General features: G+C 47.1%; 1 protein-coding gene across 1 annotated transcript in view; it reads left to right on the top strand.

The window, feature by feature from the left end:
* The window catches only part of mast2 (microtubule associated serine/threonine kinase 2), a 152830-nt gene extending 131958 nt beyond the window's left edge, over positions 1–20872 (top strand). The window contains 22 exon segments of the mRNA XM_030129476.1: positions 2614–2746; positions 2994–3061; positions 4860–4963; positions 5041–5249; positions 9154–9292; positions 9386–9518; positions 9697–9862; positions 10583–10684; positions 10879–11001; positions 11095–11204; positions 11972–12126; positions 12894–13027; positions 13115–13279; positions 13787–14238; positions 14686–14808; positions 14911–15047; positions 15289–15476; positions 16417–16791; positions 16794–16814; positions 16817–16959; positions 17049–19469; positions 19852–20872. Coding sequence (XP_029985336.1) covers positions 2614–2746; positions 2994–3061; positions 4860–4963; positions 5041–5249; positions 9154–9292; positions 9386–9518; positions 9697–9862; positions 10583–10684; positions 10879–11001; positions 11095–11204; positions 11972–12126; positions 12894–13027; positions 13115–13279; positions 13787–14238; positions 14686–14808; positions 14911–15047; positions 15289–15476; positions 16417–16791; positions 16794–16814; positions 16817–16959; positions 17049–18305 — 4437 coding nt within the window. The 3' untranslated portion in view covers positions 18306–19469; positions 19852–20872.
* The last annotated feature ends 2653 nt before the right edge of the window (positions 20873–23525 follow it).

Below are 23525 nucleotides of genomic sequence, written 5' to 3'. Positions count from 1 at the left end.
AAAGTCAGGAGTTCATGAGAAAAAAGTTGGATTTTGTGGACGTTAAAGTGGACAGTTTACCAAAACCCACTCAGAGTTTAAGAAATTTAGATTTTTTAATATTTTACAATTTTTTTTACATTTTTAAAATGTTCTTTTCCTTCTACTATATATATATATATATATATATATATATATACACACACACACACACACACACACACAGGGAGGGGAAGCAAAATGTACAATATTTTGAGGCAGGGATTGAAAGACAGTGTATGACCAATTAGTTTATTGAAAGTCATGAGAATTTATTTGCCACAAGAAAATGTCCATAATAGAAAATGTTTTTATTCTATGTGTCCTCCTTCTTTCTCAATAACTGCCTTCACACGCTTCCTGAAACTTGTGCAAGTGTTCCTCAAATATTGGGGTGACAACTTCTCCCATTCTTCTTTAATAGTATCTTCCAGACTTTCTGGTAATAGTTTTGCTCATAGTCATTCTCTTCTTTCCATTATAAACAGTCTTTATGGACACTCCAACTATTTTTGAAATCTCCTTTGGTGTGACGAGTGCATTCAGCAAATCACACACTCTTTGACGTTTGCTTTCCTGATTACTCATATGGGCAAAAGTTTGTGAAAAGGTATGGATAATAGTGTTAGGTATGATTATGACATCAGTATATGTTTGGGTTCAAAACAACTGACGTAATGTCTGCTGAGAAAAAACAACTAAATGTTCAGTGTACATTTGGCTTCCCCACCCTGTATATGTGTGTATATATGTATATATTGAAGGTTTGTTTCTCATAAATTTGCGTCTTTAATCTAAAACTGGTTGATGAAACAAGAATTAAAAACACTGAATGAAAAGGTTTTTATAGAGATTTGGATTTGACCGAGTAAAGACGGGAAAACAGGGATAGATAAAGATGGCGGCGGGGGGGTGGGGGGGTGTCACAGCGCTGGGTTTGACTGATCACATACAGCTGAAGCAGTGACAGTGAACACGATGGGTTTTTACAAATGGAAGCACAGACCCTGGGGGGAGCTGGGGGGGGCGTCACATGTCCTACACATCAGACTGTACACTGACAGTCCAACACCAGCACTCACACACATCTGTGTCCTCCTGGATCTGAACTCCATGGGCCTGATTTACTAAGATCGCAGATAACAGGCACTAATGTGCTCGCTTGTGCTAAAATATGTGCGTGCTATTGATTTGCGTGTCAGGGTGATCAACTAAGATTGCCTTCGCAAATGACAACAGGCACAAAGTCTTGGAGACCGCCCTAATTAAAGGAGGATTTTACATGTGCTATTGGTTGTCGTCATGGAGACAGTACGCTGTAAAAACTGCTCTGGAATACACCAGCACTAATGAATATGAAGTTGTTCTTTTTCCACACGAAGGGGTGAATAGGTGTTTCTCTGTTGTTGTTTATCAGTGGTGAAGTGTGTGATTAGTCAAATAAATACCTTCTGTCTTTATGTCGCTCTGTGGTGAATGAAAACTGGTAATTCCGTGGGCATGATAAAAAAACAAAAAAACATCTGCTGATGTACAAGGCTCAGGTGTGTGTGTGTGTTGCGCACAAGGTTATTATCATTAACGGAAACTAATGACAAATGCAAAAACATTTTCATTAACTGAAATAAATAAAAACTATAATTAAAAGAAAAAAATCATAACTAACTGAAACTGTATTGTGTGTTTACAAAACTAACTAAAACGGATAAAAATTATGGATAAAATTCCCTTCGTTTTCGTCTTTGTCAGTGTTGGATTGATACGAAATGGATTTATTTCGCTCTAGCAATTTAAGCTAGCGTCACCATGTGATATTTAAGGGTCCGTCACTTGTGTTCACTTGTGGTTTCCAGTCGTCTTCTGGTCCCCACTCTACCTGGAAACATGGAGACTAAAGCAGCAGAGTCCTGTCTGGGATTGATTTGAATACGACGACAGAAAAGAAGAGAACAGAGACCACTGAACTACAACTGAACTACAACTAAGCATTTAGAAAATAACAAAAACTAATAAAAACTAGCAAACCTGCACTAAAAACCAATTAAAATGAACTGAATTAGAGAAAAAAAAGTCCCAACTAAGTAAAACTAAACTATAATGAAAAATCCAAAACTATTAGAACCTTGGTTCTGCATCGCTAGAACCCGAGAGAGAGTTGTCTCTCAGGAGTTGGTCCTGGTCCAATGGTGATGTACCACTGGTGGAACCAGGCATGGGGGGCAGGCCCATAAAGTGGGGGGCCAAATGTCTCAAATTATCATTTTTTTGTCTCGTCATTCCAAAACTTGCTAGAGCAAAATAAATCAATTTCATATCAATCCGACATTGACAAAGACGAAAACAAAGGGAATTTTATCCATAATTTTTATCCGTTGTAGTTAGTTTTGTAAACACACAATACAGTTTCAGTTATCGTTTTTTCTTCTAATTATAGTTTTTATTTATTTCAGTCAATTCTAGTTTTCGTCATTTCATTAGTATAATAACCTTGGTACAAAAGCAGGTGGACGCTAACAAACACGTCTGATCTGGTCTGACAGAGGTGAGCTGGTTCCTGATTGGCTGTTTTTTTTTTTTTGTCTCCGTCGTGTGCAGGAGTTCGACCCAGAGGAGTTCTACCACCTGTTGGAGGCGGCGGAAGGCCACGCCAAAGAGGGGCAGGGCATCAAGTCCGACATCCCCCGATACATCATCAGCCAGCTGGGCCTCACCAGGGACCCTCTGGAGGGTAAAAGCAAAGACCACCACCCACATTCACCTCCAACCATGAAGAACAGCACACAACGAAGACAAACGCACAATGATGGCGAACGCACAAGGAAGGCCAACGCACAAACACTCATCATTTCTAACACATTTACATCCCAGAAAACTGAACCATTCAAAGCTTTCACTGATACTAAATGTGGTACAGACTTAAATATCTGACTAAACGTCCTGTTTCCTGTTGGTTAAACACATTTGTCGTGTCGTAGAAATGGCCCAGCTGAGCAGCTATGACAGTGGAAACCCGGAGACGCCGGAAACCGACGACGGAGTCGATGTGAGTTGATGATTCGCTGACTTTAAACTGTAGAAACTAATGCCCCGTTTCCACTTCGTGGTATCGGCTCGACTTGACTCGGCCTTTTTGCGTTTCCATTACGAGAAAGGACCTGGAATCTGGTACCTGGTACTAGTTTTTTTGGTATCACCTCGGCCGAGGTTCCAGGACTGGGGACCAGATACTAAAGGTGACACTGTGTAAACACTGCAGACCACTGATTGGTCAAGTCGTCTCTGTGCCCCGCCCTTTTACAAAAAACAGATGCAGTAGTTGACAGTAAATCTGTCAGTAGGTGAATCCACATGAGGACAGTAAACTGTAAAACCACACCGTGGTTTGTCCAGGAGGTTCAGACGTAAAAATTCAGCAGGAGTTTGATGAGACAACACGCAACGAGTGAATTTATCAGCAACTCTGAGCAGACGACACAGAAGTAACGCACCGCATCACTGTGATGACCAGGTACTGTATAGTGGGTAGTATCCTGGAATGGAAACGGTCTGGAATAGGACCTGGTACCAGAGTGGAGTCGAGTCGAGCCGGTTCCATGTAGTGGAAACGCAGCATAAAGGACAAACACCAGGATCTAAAACCACAGAGTCCTGTTCCACTGGGGAAACGTTCCAGTGAACTGTAGATGAATCAGGTTCAGGTGAACGGAACAGTGGAACGCTGACGGTGTGTTCCACCCATGGGCCTTCTTCAACACACAGCCCCGCCCACAAAAAATCCAGGAATCTGTCAATCAGGGAACATGACTTTAATCAGCAAAAGTTTGGGGTCGAGCGGAAGTTTATTACCGGGTTAACTATATTTAAACGCACCCAGGTTTTTCAAAGTTCCTGGTAAAGTTCCTGTCGTTGATGGGATTATGAGTCATTAAACTGGGATTAGGAGACAATAAACTGGGATTAGGAGTCAATAAACTGGGATTAGGAGTCAATAAACTGGGATTATGAGTCATTAAACTGGGATTAGGAGTCATTAAATTGGGATTAGGAGCCAGTAAACCGGGATTGAGTCATTAAACCAGGATTAGGAGTCAATAAACTGGGATTAGTAGTCATGAAACCGGTATTAGGTGCCAGTAAACCGGGATTGAGTCATTAAACCAGGATTAGGAGTCAATAAACTGGTATTAGGAGCCATTAAACCAGGATTGAGTCATTAAACCAAGATTAGGGGTCAATAAACTGGGATTAGTAGTTATTAAACCGGGATTAGGGGCCAGTAAACCAGTATTATGAGTCATTAAACCAGGATTACGAATCATTAAACCCGGATTGAGTCATTAAACTGGGATTAGGATTCAGTAAAATGGGATTAGTAGTCATTAAACCAGGATTAGGAGTCAATAACCTGGGATTAGTAGTCATTAAACCGGGATTAGAAGCCAGTAAACCAGGATTATGAGTCATCAAACCAGGATTAGGAGCCAGTAAACCGGGGTTGAGTCATTAAACCAGGATTATGAGTAATTAAACCCAGGTTTTTCAAAGTTCCTGGTAAATTTCCTGCGGTGGAAAAGGTTCTTGAGATGGTTTTGGCTGTTGGACTGTGTAACCTTGTTCTAAAATCCTGCTGGTGTCTGTGGTTTTGACTGCAGTAGTGTTAATGTTTTTAATCTTGATAATGTGGATTCTCTGTGTTCTCAGTCACTAAATGAATCGTTCCTGGTTTTTCATTATTTTTTTCTTGTTGGTTCCGTCGTGGATCATTTGTGTTGAGACTGATTTACTCTGATTCCACATCTTTAATTTGTACCTTTAAGACTTTGTCGTTTTAATGGTTTCAGAGTCGAGCGCCGTCGGCCCCTGTGGCTCCGCCTCCAACTAAAACCAAAACCCCTCGGGAGGAGGACTTCGAGAACATCAAACTCATCAGTAACGGAGCATACGGGTACGAGAACCTGCCGTTAAACTCACCTTTATGTCAAACCTCAGATGAACGGCGTCTAACTGATGTGTTCCCCTCAGCGCTGTGTTCCTGGTTCGACACAAAGAGACTCGACAGCGATTTGCCATGAAGAAGATCAACAAGCAGAACCTGATCCTGAGGAACCAGATCCAACAGGCCTTCGTGGAGCGCGACATCCTCACCTTCGCCGAAAACCCCTTTGTTGTCTCCATGTTCTGCTCCTTCGAGACCAGGAGGCACCTGTGCATGGTCATGGAGTACGTTGAAGGTAAAACTGAGATTAGGAGCCATTAAACCAGGATTAGGAGTCATTAACCTGGGATTATGAGTCATTAAAATGGGATTAGGAGTCATTAAACCGGGATTAGGAGTCATTAAACTGAGATTAGGAGTCTTTAAACTGAGATTAGGAGTCTTTAAACTGAGATTAGGAGTCATTAAACTGAGATTAGGAGTCATTAAACTGGGATTAGGAGCCATTAAACTGGGATTAGGAGTCATTAACCTGGGATTAGGAGTCATTGAACCAGGTTTATGCGTCACTAAACCAGAAAATGTTAAATAGTCAAGAATATGTACAGTGGCGCAAAAAAGTATTTAGTCGGCCACTGATTTTGCAAGTTCTCCTACTTAGAAAGATGAGAGAGGTCTGTAATTTTCATCAGAGGTACACTTCAACTATGAGAGACAAAATGAGAAAAAAAATCCAGGAAATCGCATTGTAGGATTTTTAAAGAATTTATTTGTAAATTATAGGGATGTCCGATAATATCGGCCCACCGATATTATCGGCCCGATATTGGCATAAAAATGTAATATCGGTGAATATTGGTATCGTTTTTGCCTATCATTAAAACCGATAAAATAATGCCTTTATTTCACCGGCATTTACCGACGCGTAAATGAAGCATTATTTGTAGCTGAAAGAAATGTGCAGTTTCCAAAACTGTACAGTAGAGTTGCCACACTGTAATAGACTCATGGAGGGAGGGAGAGAAAATACATAAATACGGCATTTTTTCCACAACTTAACTCTTTCTCCGCCAATGACGAAATTTTCCGTCAATCCGTGTTTTCACTGTTAGACTGTAGTTGAAGCTGTTTCGGATCGTGTGAATTACTTTCCTTAGTCCGAAAACAAACAATCAAGCAGCTTTTTCGGAAAAATGAAGGACCGGGTTTAATGTTTTTGCACTGGAGTCTCCGTATCCCATGGCAACACATCCAGCGTCAGTCACTGAATGAGGAAATGCAGACTGTGCAGGAACCGCACACAGGTTCAAAAGCCTTAAAGATGATTATGGAGACAGAGTCTGACAATTCAATATATGATGGAGCTACAGAAGAACCATTTAGAGACAGGAACGGAGAAACAGAAGGTGAGGGAGACGGAACACGGGAAACATGGAGCGGCTCAGGTCCGACACGGAGATGAGGAAGAGGAAGGACACGGAGAAAATGACAGACAGGAGGAAGAGAAAAGAGACATTTGTAGAGGACATTCAAGGAGAAGACAGACACACAGACATGGGACAGACAAAGGACAGCTAGTGTTCATCTGTTAGAGTGAGTTCAGATTCAGACTGAGGACACAGAACAGATTCAGCTGTAGAATGTCAGCAGGACACAGGGAAGACACTGTGGGATTTGGCTGGAGTAGGAAAGAAATAAATACATATATTCATACACAGATAAATAACTAGATGTCCATATAATTATTTCCAGATCAAACACAGCAGGTGGTCCAACAGGAGGACCTGGTGCAGCCAAGGAAAGGCCAGAAATCTACAGTATTTAGTGAATTTGTTTCTTTTTTTCTTGAAAATGAGGAATATTGAAGTGTTTATATCAAAAAACTAAACTACTATGTGTTAGACTTATAACTGATGTATGTACATGTGATAAGTTTAGAAGGAACCTGGTGCTTTAGAAGATGTTTGGTCTAAAGTTTGGTGTGGATTCCTCTAATATTTTGTGGAATGATGGGATATCTTAGAGCTGTTTGTTTTTATTATTGTTGTTATTATTATTTTATTTTGTGATTTGGAATACAGTGTTACTGTTGGTAAATGAGAAAGAGTCAAAAATGTAAATAGGAAATCAATTTTATCTTGAAAATCAATATCTTTGGAAAAAAATGCAGTTTTCTCAGTTTTTTGCTCAAAATTCATTTTTTTCCTTAAAATGGCCAGTATTTAAATGTTCATATCTCACGAACGAATGAAGATAGAATAAAATCGTTTCTTGTGTGTAAAAGTTGAAGTTCTGTTCTTTCGTTTGATGTATTCAGTGTTCACATACTCCTAACACAACATTTTCAGTCAGCCTCCAAAGATTAGTGAAAATGACCAAAAAGGCTGGTGCTGGCTACCAACTCACTGGAAAATGTTCTGGAGGGAAAGAGTTCAGCTGAAGTATGTGTTCTGTGCACAGACAGAGTTTACAGTTTAAAAGCCTTGTTGCATTTGAGAATGCATCCAATGGGGCATCACAATAAAATTAGGCATGATGTGTTAATTCCATGACAGGAGATATGTGATGTTACCTGAAATTAGTTTAATATCCCACATATATCGGCAGCGGTATCGGTAGATATCGGAATCGGAAATTAAGCGTTGGACAATATCGGCATATTGGTTTTTGGCAAAAAAGCCAATATCGGACATCCCTAGTAAATTATGGTGGAAAATAAGTATTTGGTCAATAACAAAAGTTCAACTCAGTCCTTTGTAACAGAACCTTTGTTGTCAGCACCAGAGGTCACAGGTTTCCTGTCAGTCTTCAGCAGGTCTGCACACACTGGAGCTGGTATTTGGTCCATTCCTCCTGCAGATCTCCTCTAGAGCAGTGATGTTTGGGGGCTGTCGCTGGGCAACATGGACTTTCAACTCCCTCCACTAATTTTCTATGGGGTTGAGGTCTGGAGACTGGCTAGGCCACATCAGGACCTGGAAATGCTTTTTACGGAGACGCTCCTTCGTTGGCCCAGCGGTGTGTTTGGGATCACTGTCATGGAAGACCCAGCCACGTTCCATCTGCAATGCTGTCACTGATGGAAGGAGGTTTGGGTTCAGATCTCACCATACATGGCCCCGTTCATTCTTCCCTGAACACGGATCAGTGGTCCTGTCCCCTTTGCAGAAAAACAGCCCCAAAGCATGAGGTTTGCACCCCCATGCTTCACAGTAGGTCTGGTGTTCTGGGATGAACCTCAGCATTCTTCTTCCTCCAAACACGACGAGTTGAGTTTTTACCAAAAAGTTCTATTTTGGTTTCATCTGACCACATGATCTTCTCCCAATCCTCTTCTGGATCATCCATCTGCTCTGTGTCAAACTTCAGATGGACATGCCTGGACATGTACTGTCTTAAGCAGGGGGACGCGCCTGGCCCTGCAGGAGCAGGAGTCCCTCTGGGCCTAGTGTGGTACTGATGGTAGCCTTTGTTACTTTGGTCCCAGCTCTCTGCAGGTCATTCATCAGGTCCCTCCGTGTAGTTCTGGGATTTTTGCTCACTGTTCTCATGATCATTTTGACCCCACAGGATGAGATCTTGCGTGGGGCCCCAGATCGAGGGAGATTATCAATGGTCTTGTATGTCTTCCATTTTCTTCCAGTTGCTCCCACAGTTGATTTCTTCACACCAACCTGCTTGCCTATTGTAGACTGACTCTTCCCAGCCTGGTGCAGGTCTACAGTTTTCTTCCTGGTGTCCTTGGACAGCTCTTTGGTCTTGGCCATGGTTGAGTTTGGAGTCTGACTGTTTGAGGCTGTGGACAGGTGTCTTTTAGACAGAGAACCAGTTCAAACTGGTGCCATTAATACAGGGAACTAGTGGAGGACAGAAGAGCTTCTGAAAGAAGTTGTCACAGGTCTGTGAGAGACACAAATCGTGTTTGTTTGTGGGTGACCAAATACTTATTTTCCACCATATTTTACAAATAAATTCTTTAAAAATCCTACAATGTGATTTCCTGGATTTTTTTTCTCATTTTGTCTCTCATAGTTGAAGTGTACCTCTGATGAAAATTACAGACCTCTCTCATCTTTCTAAGTAGGAGAACCTGCAAAATCAGTGGCCGACTAAATATTTTTTTGCCCCACTGTACGTCAATGCGTGTTCTGTATCATGTGACTCATTGTGTGTTCCTTAATGTGTCCATGTGCTTGTAGGCGGGGACTGTGCGACGCTGCTGAAGAACATCGGCGCCCTCCCAGTCGACATGGCTCGGATGTACTTTGCAGAGACGGTTCTGGCTTTAGAATATTTACACAACTACGGCATCGTCCACCGAGACCTGAAACCAGACAAGTGAGACACACGTGTCCTTTTCATCATATGTACTTTAGTAAAACTGTCTTCGGGCGGTGTCATGTGACTGACCCCGGTCCCTGTCTCCTCCAGTCTCCTCATCACGTCCATGGGACACATCAAACTGACCGACTTCGGTTTGTCCAAGATCGGTTTGATGAGTCTGACCACGAACCTGTACGAAGGACACATTGAGAAGGACACCAGGGAGTTTCTGGACAAGCAGGTAAACACAGCGTCCACACAGCGTCCACACAGTAGCATCTGACCTTTATGTAATGTTCTTCTGTTTTTTGTCATAATTATTTAAAGTGACTCGATAAAACCGTCAGAGACTCGTCTTCATGAGGACTGAACCCTTTAATGACCTCCGCTGTCCCGTCTGTTTCCTGTTTCTTGTCCAGGTGTGCGGTACTCCAGAGTACATCGCCCCAGAGGTGATCCTGCGTCAGGGTTATGGGAAGCCGGTGGACTGGTGGGCCATGGGGGTCATCCTGTACGAGTTCCTGGTGGGATGTGCTCCGTTCTTTGGAGACACACCCGAGGAACTGTTTGGTCAGGTGATCAGCGGTGAGTCACCGACGTCCACGCAGGGTTTTAAAGCTGCTGGAGACTTTCGTGACCAATTTTTCATCAAATCTGTCAAACCTCAGTCATATCCTCAGTTTCATGAATCTGTTGGTCTGTCTGTCATTACTCACCTGAAGCTCTTGCATTACAGTGAACAGTTTCTTAGTGCCATCCACCAGAAACAAACCATGTGTTTACAGAGACGGGAGGGAACTCGGGCATCTTCGAAATTTTGTTGTGACATGCATTATGGGAAGCAAAGGGTCGTGCAGTCGCCTGACAGCGGCAGCGCAATCATATAGTATTATATGGATGAAAAAAACACGACGCGGAAACGGCTGGAGGAATATGCATAGAGGGAAGGGAGCTCCTGCCGTTTCCGTGTTGTGTCTGTTCCAGCCGCCGCTATCAGGTGGCTGCACGTACCTCCCTTTCCCACAATGCACGTTGGGACAAAATTCCAAAGATTCCTGAGTTCCCTCCCGGCTCAGTTTGTAAACAAATGGTTTGTTTCTGGTGGATGGCACTAAGAAACTGTTCACTGTAATGCAAGAGATTCAGGTGAGTAATGACAGACAGACGAACAGATTCATGAAACTGAAGATATGACTGAGGATGGACAGATATGATGAAAAATTGGTCACGAAAGTCTCCCACACCTCTAACGACGGATGGATGTGGAACCGTTCAGGTGACGATGGTTCCTGTGTTTGGTTTCAGATGAGATCATTTGGCCTGAGGAGGACGAAGCTCTGCCTCTGGAGGCTCAGGACCTGATCTCCAAACTGCTGAGACAGAACCCCCTGGAGAGACTGGGAACAGGTAGGAAACAGGATGTACACACCAGGTACAGGTCTAATACAGTACAATACGATACGATGTACGACAAAATATAATAATATGATACAAGACAAAGTTCCGCAGCGATTGAATGTCAACGAAGTTTATTAGAAAGACACATGAAAACTAAAATTCCCCAAATACGAATCCCTGAGGAACCTCGTTGTCCTCCACAGGAAGTGCATTTGAGGTGAAGCAGCACCCGTTCTTCACCGAGCTGGACTGGAACAGTCTGCTGAGGCAGAAGGCCGAGTTTATCCCTCAGCTGGAGTCGGAGGACGACACCAGCTACTTCGACAGTATGTCACCTCCCCCGACCCTCCGACCCTTGACCCCGACCATCCGTCATCACCATCTGCACGTGCTCACTACTGTCCTGTGTGTCCCCGCAGCTCGCTCTGACCGCTACCACCACGTTGACTCCGAAGAAGAAGACGACACTAACGACGAAGACCCTGTGGAGATCCGACAGTTCTCCTCCTGCTCCCCCCGCTTCAGCAAGGTACGCAAGAGTACTACGAAGAATACTAGCATGAATACTGCATCAAGGTTCAGGGAGGTACGCAAGAGTACTACGAAGAATACCAGCGTGAATACTGCACCAAGTTTTAGAGAGGTACACAAGAGTACTACGAAGAATACTAGCATAAATACTGTACCAAGTTTTAGAGAGGTACACGAGAGTACTACAAAGAATACTAGCACGAATACTGCATCAAGGTTCAGGGAGGTATACAAGAGTACTACAAAGAATACTAGCATGAATACTGCATCAGGGTTCTGGGAGGTACACAAGAGTACTATGAAGAATACTAGCATGAATACTGCATCAAGGTGGAGGGAGGTACGCAAGAGTACTACGAAGAATACAAGCATGAATACTGCATCAAGGTTGAGGGAGGTACGCAAGAGTACTACGAAGAATACTAGCATGAATACTGCACTGAGTTTTAGAGGTACATGAGAGTACTATGACAAATACTAGCATGAATACTGCATCAAGTTTCAGGGAGATACACAAGAGTACTACGAAGAATACTAGCATGAATACTGCATCAAGTACTGAGATATTTACTGCAAACACCAGATAAATACAGGTATAAAGTAAAAATATGTAAGTACGTCTTGGTCCAGTGATACTCCTCCTGGTCCTGGTCTTTGTCCCGGTCCTGGTCCTGGTCTTTGTCCCAGTCCTGGTCTTTGTCCTGGTCCTGGTCTTTGTCCTGGTCCTGATCCTGGTCCTGGTCCTGACGGTCCCTGTCCCTGCAGGTCTACAGCAGTATGGAGCGTCTGTCCCTCCATGAGGAGAAGCGGACTCCTCCTCCAACCAAACGCAGCCTGAGTGAAGAGGGCGGAGACCGCGTCGACAGTCTGGGCGGGCTCAAGTCCAGAGACCGCACCTGGTTGGTGGGATCTCCTGAAATGTGAGTGGGCTCCTCCCTCGGACCCCGCCCCCTGTTTCCTTTGTGTGTCTGAGTGTGTGCTTGTGTTTCAGTCTGAGTGTGTGCTTGTGTTTCAGTTTCAGTGTGTGCTTGTGTTTCAGTCTGAGTGTGTGCTTGTGTTTCAGTGTCAGTGTGTGCTTGTGTTTCAGTGTCAGTGTGTGCTTGTGTTTCAGTTTCAGTGTGTGCTTGTGTTTCAGTTTCAGTGTGTGCTTGTGTTTCAGTGTCAGTGTGTGCTTGTGTTTCAGTTTCAGTGTGTGCTTGTGTTTCAGTCTGAGTGTGTGCTTGTGTTTCAGTTTCAGTGTGTGCTTGTGTTTCAGTGTCAGTGTGTGCTTGTGTTTCAGTTTCAGTGTGTGCTTGTGTTTCAGTCTGAGTGTGTGCTTGTGTTTCAGTGTCAGTGTGTGCTTGTGTTTCAGTTTCAGTGTGTGCTTGTGTTTCAGTTTCAGTGTGTGCTTGTGTTTCAGTGTCAGTGTGTGCTTGTGTTTCAGTTTCAGTGTGTGTTTGTGTTTCAGTCTGAGTGTGTGCTTGTGTTTCAGTGTCAGTGTGTGCTTGTGTTTCAGTTTCAGTGTGTGCTTGTGTTTCAGTTTCAGTGTGTGCTTGTGTTTCAGTGTCAGTGTGTGCTTGTGTTTCAGTTTCAGTGTGTGTTTGTGTTTCAGTCTGAGTGTGTGCTTGTGTTTCAGTGTCAGTGTGTGCTTGTGTTTCAGTTTCAGTGTGTGCTTGTGTTTCAGTTTCAGTGTGTGCTTGTGTTTCAGTCTGCGGAAGCGTCTCTCCGTGTCCGAGTCGTCGCACACGGAGAGCGACTCCAGTCCGCCGCTGACGGTCCGACGCCGCTGCTGCTCCGCCATCATCGAGATGCCGCGCTTCGCCATCTCCTCTGAGGAGGAAGGTGAGGAACTGGAACAGAACCAGGACGCAGGTACTAAATACATGAACCGGTCTGGACCCTGGTCCTGACCCAGTTCTGGTCTCTCAGGTGCAGCAGGAAGTCGTAAGAGTCCGAGTCTGTTGGGTCCGAGTGCGGTCAGAGGTCCGAGGAGCGAAGAGCTGCCCCTGGCCATCCCAGAACTGCCACTGGAGCGGGAACTGAAACTGGACGAGTCCCCGACCACACCCGGGTCCAGCAGGACCGCCGGCACACGTATGTAACACAACAACAACAACAAAACAACAATAACAACAACTGTATGTGTGAGCTGAGGTCAGGGTCCTGTTAATGTGAATGTTTTGTCTTAACGTTAAATACTTTGATTCGTTTCCTTCATCTTGAGGTTTAAACCTGTTTCATTTCTTTACATTTAGTCTGAACCTAGTCTGTTTACATGTTTGTTTATATTTATGTGTTTGTTTACATGTGAGTTTATTTATTTGTTTATATGTTTGTTTATTTTTATGTTTGTTTGCATATTTGTTTTACTTGTTTTGTTTACATGTTTGTTTACTTGTTTTGTTTACATGTTTGTTTATATTTAGGTTTGTTTACATGTTTGCTTATTTGTTTACATGTTTGTTTGATTTTTGTTTGTTTTTATGTTTGTTTACATGTTTATTTGCTTGTTTACATATTTGTGTATTTCTTTGTTTACATGTTTGTTTACTTGTTTGTTCTAATTAATATCCTCTGGTTCCGTGTGTTTCGTCTCCATAGCGGGTAGTTCAGGTGACGTCTGTGACCGTGGAAACGGCGCCGTCAAAGCGGACGGCGACTCTCCGTCCACTCCTAAGGCCATCAGTGACTTGGCCGCCCGCCGCGCTCGCCACCGCCTGCTGTCGGGAGACAGCGACAAACACGCGGCGGCGCCGAGCTCCAGACCCTTAAACAAGGTCATCAAGTCTGCGTCGGCCACCACGCTGTCCCTGATGATCCCGGCGGACCACCACGGAGCCTCCCCGTTGGCCAGTCCCATGTCCCCCCACTCCCTGTCGTCCAACCCGTCCTCCAGGGACTCGTCCCCCAGTCGGGACCTGTCCCCGGCCGTGAGCGCCGTCAAGCCCGCCATCGTCATCCATCGGGCGGGGAAGAAGTACGGCTTCACCCTGAGGGCCATCAGGGTCTACATGGGGGAGAGCGACATCTACACGGTCCAGCACATGGTCTGGGTGAGTCCACAACCCGGGTCCAGAACCCCTAAGAACACATGGTCTGGGTGAGTCCAGAACCTGTTAGAACACATGGTCTGGGTAGGTCCAGAACCCCTAAGAACACATGGTCTGGGTGAGTCCAGAACCCCTAAGAACACATGGTCTGGGTTTGCCAAGAACTTGGGTCCAGAACCCGTAAGAACACATGGTCTGGGAAGGTCCAGAACTCATAACAACATATGGTCTGGGTGGGTCTAGAACCTGGGTCCAGAACCCATAGAATGACATGGTCTGGGTGAGTCCATCAGACTCTGGGTCCAGATCCAGTACATGATAAACTGGGGCTTTTGGTTTGTGGTCTCAGTGGACCCCTCATGGACTCCTGCTGGACTCCTGTCTTTATGTCTTTATGGTGGACCTCTGTCCTTCACAACCCCCCCCCCCTCTCTTTTCATTGGTCCTTAGCATGTGGAGGAGGGCGGTCCGGCCCACGAGGCGGGTCTGAGGCAGGGGGACCTGATCACCCACGTCAACGGAGAACCGGTCCACGGTCTGGTCCACACCGAGGTGGTGGAGCTGATCCTGAAGGTGAGGGCGGTTTGGTCCACATGCACTTTTCTTCATGGTTCTGTTACTGGGGGGTTCAGATCTATAGTCTGTGGGCTTTGACCTTTGACCTTTGACCCTCAGAGTGGCGCCAAAGTGTCTATCTCTGCGACGCCGTTTGAAAACACCTCCATTAAAGTCGGTCCAGCTCGAAAAACCGGCCACAAGTCGAAGATGGCGAGACGCAACAAGAAGACGAAGAGCAAAGAGGGTCAGGACAGGTGAGGACCAGACCCGAGTCAGGTGGTCTTATCTGGACTCAGGTGGATTTATGTGGATTCATCTGGATCCAGGTGGATTTATGTGGATTCATCTGGACTAAGGTGGATTTATGTGGATTCATCTGGACTAAGGTGGATTCATCTGGATCCAGATGGATTCAGTGTGAGACGTAGAATCATGTGGACTGATGTGGACTCATGTGGACTGATGCGGACTGACTGAGCCCCCTTTCTCCCACAGTAAGAAGAAGACGTCTCTGTTCAGGAAGATCACCAAACAGGCCTCTCTGCTCCACACCAGTCGCAGTCTGTCCTCTCTGAACCGGTCTCTGTCCTCAGGGGAAAGCGGACCCGGGTCCCCGACCCACAACCTTTCCCCCCGGAGTCCCACGCAGGGCTACAGGTCCACGCCAGACTCCGCCCACTCAGGTGAGATTGACCGTATGAGTCCAGTTCATGTCCTGGAACAGGTCTGAAGTTCTGGTTCTGGACTGGATTCAGGTTCAGAGAAGTTTAGATATGAATAAACTGATCAATAATCAGTTGATCATTTATAGATGTTTATTATAACGAACAGATCACAGTGGATCGAACAGGTCCAGTGTTTGTATTTGTCTTTATTCTGTTCTTATTTTCCTGGTTCTGATCCACTTTACATCATATTAAACTGAATGTGGAACCTGAACTAACATCATGGTAAATATCTTCATCCCTTGGACCGGATTGGACTCTTTAGCGGCTGGTTTTGGCCCGTGGTCCGTATGTTTGACACCCCTGAGGTTCTGCTTCTGACTGTCGCTACAGTTTCAACGTCATTTTGACTGAAACTTGGATCTGATCACCGTTCAGTAAAAACAGAAAGAGTCAGAAGTTTATAGACCTGAACTAAGAAAACTAAAGTATATGTTACACATTAATATTAAATGTAAGATTAAACAGAAAGTTGATCGGACCAATATTTTGTGAAATATTAGTCATTTTGAATCCAATGTCCTCCCAACGGCCAATCACGTTGCTCTGCCCAGAATCACAGAATCATCACTTAAGTGGGTTACCTAGCAACAGATAAACAATAGGGCCACGTTGCCATGGTGTCATATTTCCTGTACAGAAACAGACATGTCAGCTGAGAGGTTATTCAACTGAAAATGGAATTTACCAAGAAAAGAAAGACCGGAAAGGACTGAACTGGATCTAGAACCTAGAGGATCTAGAACCCTGGTTCCCCTCGGGTCGACACGATAGTTATTATTAATGTTAATAATGTTTGTAGCTTGGTGAGTTTTAGAACATCTGTGTTTAATGTCTTTTATTAATTTTGTGTCCTTTCTATTAACGCTTCGTCCTCTTCCTCTCTGTCTCCGCCCAGTGGGCGGGACCTCATCCCAGAGCAGCTCCCCCAGCTCCAGCGTCCCCAACTCGCCGGCGTCCTCGGGTCACATCCGGCCCAGTTCCCTCCACGGCCTCGCCCCAAAGCTGCAGCGCCAGTACCGCTCCCCCCGCAGGAAGTCAGCGGGGAACATCCCCCTGTCACCGCTGGCCCGGACGCCATCGCCCACCCCCCAAAGCAGCTCCCCCCAGCGCTCGCCGTCCCCGCTGCCGAGCCACGCCCTGGGACAGTCCGCCGTGGGACAGTCCTTCCCTGTGAAGCTGCACTCGTCCCCGCCCCTGGTGAGGCAGATCTCCAGGCCCAAGAGCGCTGAACCGCCCCGGTCCCCCCTCCTCAAGAGGGTCCAGTCGGCGGAGAACTGGCCGCCTCGCTGTCCAACCCACCCCGTCCCCGTCGGGGGGCGCCGTGGGCGGAGACAAGAAGCTGGGGGCGGCGTCGGGAGCAGAAAACACAGTCTGGACATTTCCCCACGAGTTTAAGAAGGACATCCTGCAGAGAGAGACGGGTCTACAGAGTCTGCAGGTGAGTCCACACCGTCCACCTGGGGTCCAGGTTCTGGTTCCTGGTCTGAACCGGACTCGGGTTTAACAGGTTTTTGTGTTTCCTTCCAGGAGTCGGCGGCGGAGGGTCTTCTGTCAGCGGCGGGTCGCGGCGTAGAGAAGGGCAGTCTGCAGAAACACTCCTCGTCGTCTAGGAAACTGGGGCGCCAGGAGGGCGACGGCGGTCTGGGCGTGTCCGGGTCTCTGGGTCTGGGCCCAGGAAAGTCCAAACTGAAGGACAAGCTGTCGGCGATCCGCCAGGACCGCGCCGAGCGCCGCGAGTCACTGCAGAAACAGGACGCCATCCACGAGGTGGACTCGTCCGAGGATGAGACGGACGAGGGTTCTGAGGACAGCCAGGACGGACGCCGTGGGACCACCTTCACCCCGCCCCCCCTGCTGAGGCCCACCACGGTCCGGACCGGGCCCGGGGGGACCCTGCCCTCACTGTGCCTGGCGCCCTGCACCCCCCACGCCACCTTCAGCCACACGGGTCCGTCACCCCACCCCCTGCCGCCCGTCACCGAGGAGAAGAAGGTCCTGGAACCCAGACCGGTCCAGGTCCCGTTCTCCACCCCCGGCAGCGCCTTTATCTCAGTCAGCAAAGACACGTTCCTGAAGCCGAGTCCGCCGCAGGACGCTAAGAGGGACCACCCCGCCCCCACAGAGCCCGCCCCCACAGAGCCCGCCCCCCCCAGCACGACCAACACCCGAACCGCCGGCACTGCCGAGTCCAGGACCACAGCGAGTCCAGCGGAGACGCCGCAGACCTCCTGCTCGTCTCCAGGGATCCCCAAAGAGAAGAAAGAGGCCGACAACCGCAGGCTGTGTGCTGCCGCCGCTGCCACCGCCGCCACCGCCGCCACGTCCTCATCCATGTCCGCGGTCCAGGTCCAGACCGCAGCTCCAGAATCTGGGGTCGACAAAGTGGTCTCTCAAATCGCCACGGTCGCTAAAAGTGTCCTCGGTCCCGTCAAACTGAGCTCAACCTCAGACAAAACCCCCAAGGACCAGAAACCGTCACTGTCGGACCCGCCCCCTCAGTCCACACCCCACCCTCCAGCGTCCACCACCAGACCCAAACCCGAACCCGCCGCCTCGCCGCCGGTCCCACAGAGGCCGCCCCGGTCCCAGAAAGACTGCACAGCTCCGACGCCCCCGCTGTCCCGCAGAGACATCCCAGAATGCCCCGGGGCCGCCGGTCCAAACCCTCAAACCTCCACCACACCGGACCCACAGAGGAGGCGGTCCGAACCCCCGGCCACGCCCACATCCTCCAGCACCATGGCGCCGACACAGCATGACAAAACGGGCAGCAGGAAGACGTAACAGCGCGAAATGGAAAACGAAACAAAGTGACCACCTGCATGTCCGACCCGAAGGAGGCGGAGCCGGGTGGGGGAGGAGCCGAACCTGGGCGGACTCCAGGCTCTGGTTCCGACTCTGAGCTTCTGTCTTCAACACATAAATGTAGAGTCGGAAATAAGTAGCGGTTCATTGGCCACGCCCCCGACGGGTCAGGACGTGCCTTAACAACACTCCGTCCGCCGCAAGTCGACCGCAAACGACGAGACGGAAAAAGACGGAATCCAAGCAATAAAGTGTAAATACAGCGAAGACGTTTAACGAACTGAACCTGCAGCGTCAGAACCAGGTTCAATCCGATCCTGGAATCCATGAAGGAACGCAAATCAGGACCAAAACGATTTAAAATTTGGACGGAGACGAGGACGGACAGTTACACCCGAACCCTGGATGAAGACCTGGGACACTTGAATATTTACTGAAACCATCCGATAAAACCAACGAGAAAATAATCTGGTTTTATTTTTAATTCAGAGAAAAACTGCGGTAGCCCAGAGGTGCAACAGCCCCAAAAAATTATCCAGTATACGAAAAAAGAGAACAATCCAAAAAATTGTTACCATAAGAAGCCGTTTCAGTCGTTCATCTGCGTTTCAGTCGTTCGTCGGAGTCAACACATCCCGTCACGCCTCCTTCGATGGGCCCCGCCCCCATACGACTGCCACCTCATTTCAGTCGTGGCGTCGTGGGTTTGACAGAACCAAACGTAAAAGTTCCTCCATCTTACAAATGAATTAATGGCCTTGGTTCAAAACAAACAGTTCATATTTAATGGTTCGTATTAGAACCGTCCCAAAGTCAGTCCCGCCTTCTCTAATGATCTGTCCAATCAGAATCAATCCTGTGATGTTTGACTGTTAAAAATACTTTGGAAGAAGCAAACAGAACTTTTCCAGGTGGTCGGTGTCGTTGCTGCGTCTGTGTCGGCATAGACGTTCCTTCAGCTTCAGCCTTTAACTGACCCCAGATCAGATTCACTGTCGACCCCTGAAGCCCCCAACGTCGTCTGCGTTTCAGTCGCTGTTGGAGTCAACATGTCCCGTCACACCTCCTTCGATGGGCCCCGCCCCCGGACACCCGCCGCCTCCTCGTTTCAGTTGAGGTGTCGTGGGTTTGACGGAACCAAATGTAAAAGTTCCTCCAAGTTACAAATGAATGAATGACCTCAGTTCAAAACAAACGGTTCGTATTAGAACCGTCCCAAAGTCAGTCCCGCCTTCACTAATGATCTGTCCAATCAGAATCAGTCACATGATGTTTGGCAGAAGAAGGAAACAGAACTTTTCCAGGTGGTCGTCATCGCTGCGTCTGTGTCAGGGCAGACGTTCCTTCAGCTTCAGCCTTTAACTGACCCCGTCAACCCCTGAAGCCCCCAACGTCGGCCGTTTCAGTCGTTCGTCGTCTGCATTTCAGTCGCCGTCGGAGTCAACACATCCCATCACGCCTCCTTCGATGGGCCCCGCCCCCGTACGACCGCCGCCTCCTCGTTTCGGGTTTGACAGAACCAAAGCGGCGTTTCGTCCGATCCGATTCACGTGCATGGTTCAATGTGTAGCTAGAAGAATATTTAATGTTTCTGTTATGCTTCTGTTTCCGCCGAGTGTTTCAGGACGTTCAGGCTTTGCACAAAACCCCGTCGTCTGTCTGAACAGAACCGCTAAAGGAACCGCGGCGGTGGGCGGTGCTCTGTCGACCGCACACGCTCAAAAGGAACGGACGAACGCTGGGTTTTTCTCTTAATTTGGAGTCGAACCTCGTCCTGAATCTGAACATACGACTGTTTACAGGATGTTTGGGTCCAGATCCAACTGGACTGAACTGGATCCAACCGGACTGAACCGGATCCAACCGAACTGAACCGGGTCTCAGTGGACTTTTAAAGGACTCTGTTCACCACACACTGACTCTTTATGTTTACATGTTGTTTGGTCATGTGACTCCTCCCCCGTGGGCGTGGCTCCTGTTTGTCATGTGATGAGGAAACGTGAGCGAATCATCTCCTGCTGCAGTGGGCGGAGCTTAAACCACTTCTGTCTTCACTTCGGACGAGAAAAAAAAAAAAAAAACGCATCTGAAACCTGAGTCCAACGAGTCGGATCAGAACCAGAGCAGGTCCTGGTCCTAGTTCTGCTCCTGGTCCTGGTCTTTTGTCCTGGTCCTGGTCTTGGTCCATCTATTCACCATCTGTTAATAAAACCCCCAGAACAACAGGACCCTCAGATCAGACCCACATCCTGGTCCACATCAGGTCGTGGTCCAGGATCTGGATCTGAAGTTAAACCTGCAGATTCAGTTTGTGCTGAAGTCGAGGATCCACATCAGATCTGGACCCTGAAACCATCAAACCTGGTCCAGTCCCGGTCCCGGTCCCGGTCCTGGTCCTGATCCGACTCGTGTCTGAGGACTTGAAGGTGTTTGTCGTTAAAGGTTGATCAGTTGAATCATTAAACCAGTGCAATATCTTGTGTTTTTTTAATGGATGCATGTCGTTGTCAACGTTCAACAGTAATAAAGGGTTTTTTTTATCAGGACGACAGCGTCTGTTTATGTTCATTTATTTATGAAACATCATCAAAAACTGGAAATCAGACAAGAATAAATGACTTTAAATGAGTTTTAAGGTGGATTTTCCATTTAAACCTAAAGAGATAATGAACAGTTTCATCTGTAAAAGAAAAGAAAATTCACAAAAACAGAATAAATGTGAGTTAACGCACATGAACAAATGGTCAGCTGATCCAGTAGTGACAGGCAGCAGAACCAGCAGAACCGACCCATAAAGATGGAACAGCAGAACCAGCAGAACCGACCCATAAAGATGGAACAGCAGAACCAGCAGAACCGACCCATAAAGATGGAACAGCAGAACCAGCAGAACCGACCCATAAAGATGGAAGATAGCGTTAGCTGTAGTGCTAACAGAATCCTCAACTAACATATTTGGAATTTTAAAAAATCTGCATTAACACGCAAGATTTCAAAAAATATTCTAAGACAAATCCTACAGTGTACCTTGGAATATTTTTTGAGATCTTGCGTGTTAATGCAGATTTTTTAAAATTCCAAATATGTTAGTTGAGGATTCTGTTAGCGCTACGGCTAGCGTGTCACCCAGCTTGGACAAACATGGTAAGTGCAGACATATTCACTTCTGTCTTGAGTCTGTTCGTGCCAAATGAAACGCGATTAATATAGATTAAAAATGAATATTTAATCGTGATTAATCAAAATTAATCCACAGCAACCCTGATTAATCTGATTAAACACTGTAATCGTTTGACAGCGCTAGTGTAAATGTGTAAAATCATCCGCTAACAGCAGCAGAACGTCTATAAAACCCTTGTTTATCTTCGGCCGTGAATGCCCGGTTGTTCTCTGCCATGTTGAAAAGGTCAAAGGTCATTTCCATCCCAGTTCTCCAGTGGAAAATACAACGTAAATGGGCGTTCATGTGCAATTTTTGTAACTTCTATTTACCATAATTCCCACAGGACTTGAAGGCAGCATAAGTCTCCTCATACTCTCTAAATTACCTGTAAACTCATTTCTTCTTCTGTGGGTTTTTTTGTGTTCTGGTGCTGTTTGATGTTTTTTCGGTCTGATGCAGCTTCGTCTGGTCTGGACACCTCCTCTGGATGCCTCCTTCTCTGGACGTCTCCTCTGGACGTCACCTCCTCTGGACGTCACCTCCTCTGGACTTCACCTCCTCTGGACGTCACCTCCTCTGGACGCCTCCTCCGGATGCCGCCGTCTCTGCAGGAGCGTCCAGGCGTCTTAACGCTCTTCGTAGACAGATTGGTCGGTGTTTGCGGTGCGTTTAAGGGCTGATGTTCGTTCTGTGCGGCGCCGCGGGGCCTCACCAGCTCCATTAGCTCCCTTCGCCGTTACACTTTCCCGCCAATGGGGTCAGAGGTCGCAGCACCCGATTTAAACACCGCCGACCGCCGCATTCGGGGATAATTGGATCCGCCCCCCCGCCAACGCTGACCTGCCTCCACGTCCGTGGGGAGCTGTCAGGAGGAGGATGGAGGGAGATGGCGTCCTGCTTTACCCCCTCACCGCCCAGAGGGTGGGGGCGGGTTGGGGGGGTGACAGGTGAGCACCGTCAACCAGAATCCCCCCCCGGACAGGAGGCAGCGTGGTGTGATGAATTGCCGGCTTGACTCGGCAGTGACACGGCGAGAGGACGAAGGAAACGAGACCAAATATATGGACTTCCTGTTTGAGCAGCGGGTCACATGTCATCAGTCAAACAGAAGAAATGAAGCCATCGCACACAACGGACGGACGGACGGACCACCGCTGCTGCCATGACGATGACATCTGAGGGTTGGACCCGGGACTGAACGACCGCACAAATGATGTCATTGAACCTGTTTACTAAACTGAACTAAAAGCAGTTTTCATATTGTTAGTGTTTCATTAGTGTGGGGTCCCTCAGGGCACCGTCTCAGACCCCATCATTCATCTGTTTACATGTGTTTTCAGATGTGTGTCTACAGACGGACACTGACGACACTGACCCCGTTTACACTGATACTGAGTCTGGTTCTGGTTCTGGTTTCACGTCTGAATCCGTTGAAGGCCTTTTATTTTGATTGACAGGTGTCCTTGGTCTGACCCAGAATCCTCTGCTGCGGTGAAGCCTCATTGGTCGACTCATTGGTTCATCAGATGGCGTTTGTTCACCTTTACGTCCTCGTCAGCGTTAACGAGCGCTGATTAAAGCTGGCGTCTGATTGGTCGGACCCTGGCAGAGACAGACGACGCCCCATTAGTACCTGGACTCTAATTGGTCCCCGATGGCGGCGGTGCTTAACGAGGCCTGTTGGTCTGATGAATGAGCAGGACGCCACCGGGGGGAGGGGCTTAAAACTAAAGCGCATGTTTAAGATTAATTAAATCTGGAGTTAAATCTGTTTACGACTAAAGCATCTGTTTAAAACGGTTCCGTCTTCATCCACATTAATGATCAAACTCCTGATTAAAGCCTCTTTCATTAATATTAGAACATTTATTCTCACAGAACACAAGTCGTTCTTGTTTCCTTCATGTTTTTCTACACATTAACATGTAATTAATGTGTAATTAAACCTGTCATCAGCGTGTTCTGTGGCTCCGCCCACTGGACAAACACGGAACTGAATTTAGTGTGTGTTAATGTGTGTTAATGTGTGTTAGTGT

Source organism: Sphaeramia orbicularis, unplaced genomic scaffold (genome assembly GCF_902148855.1).
Source record: "Sphaeramia orbicularis unplaced genomic scaffold, fSphaOr1.1, whole genome shotgun sequence".
In the NCBI taxonomy this organism is placed as follows: Eukaryota; Metazoa; Chordata; class Actinopteri; order Kurtiformes; family Apogonidae; genus Sphaeramia; species Sphaeramia orbicularis.
This window is presented reverse-complemented; position numbering and strand designations above follow the sequence as displayed.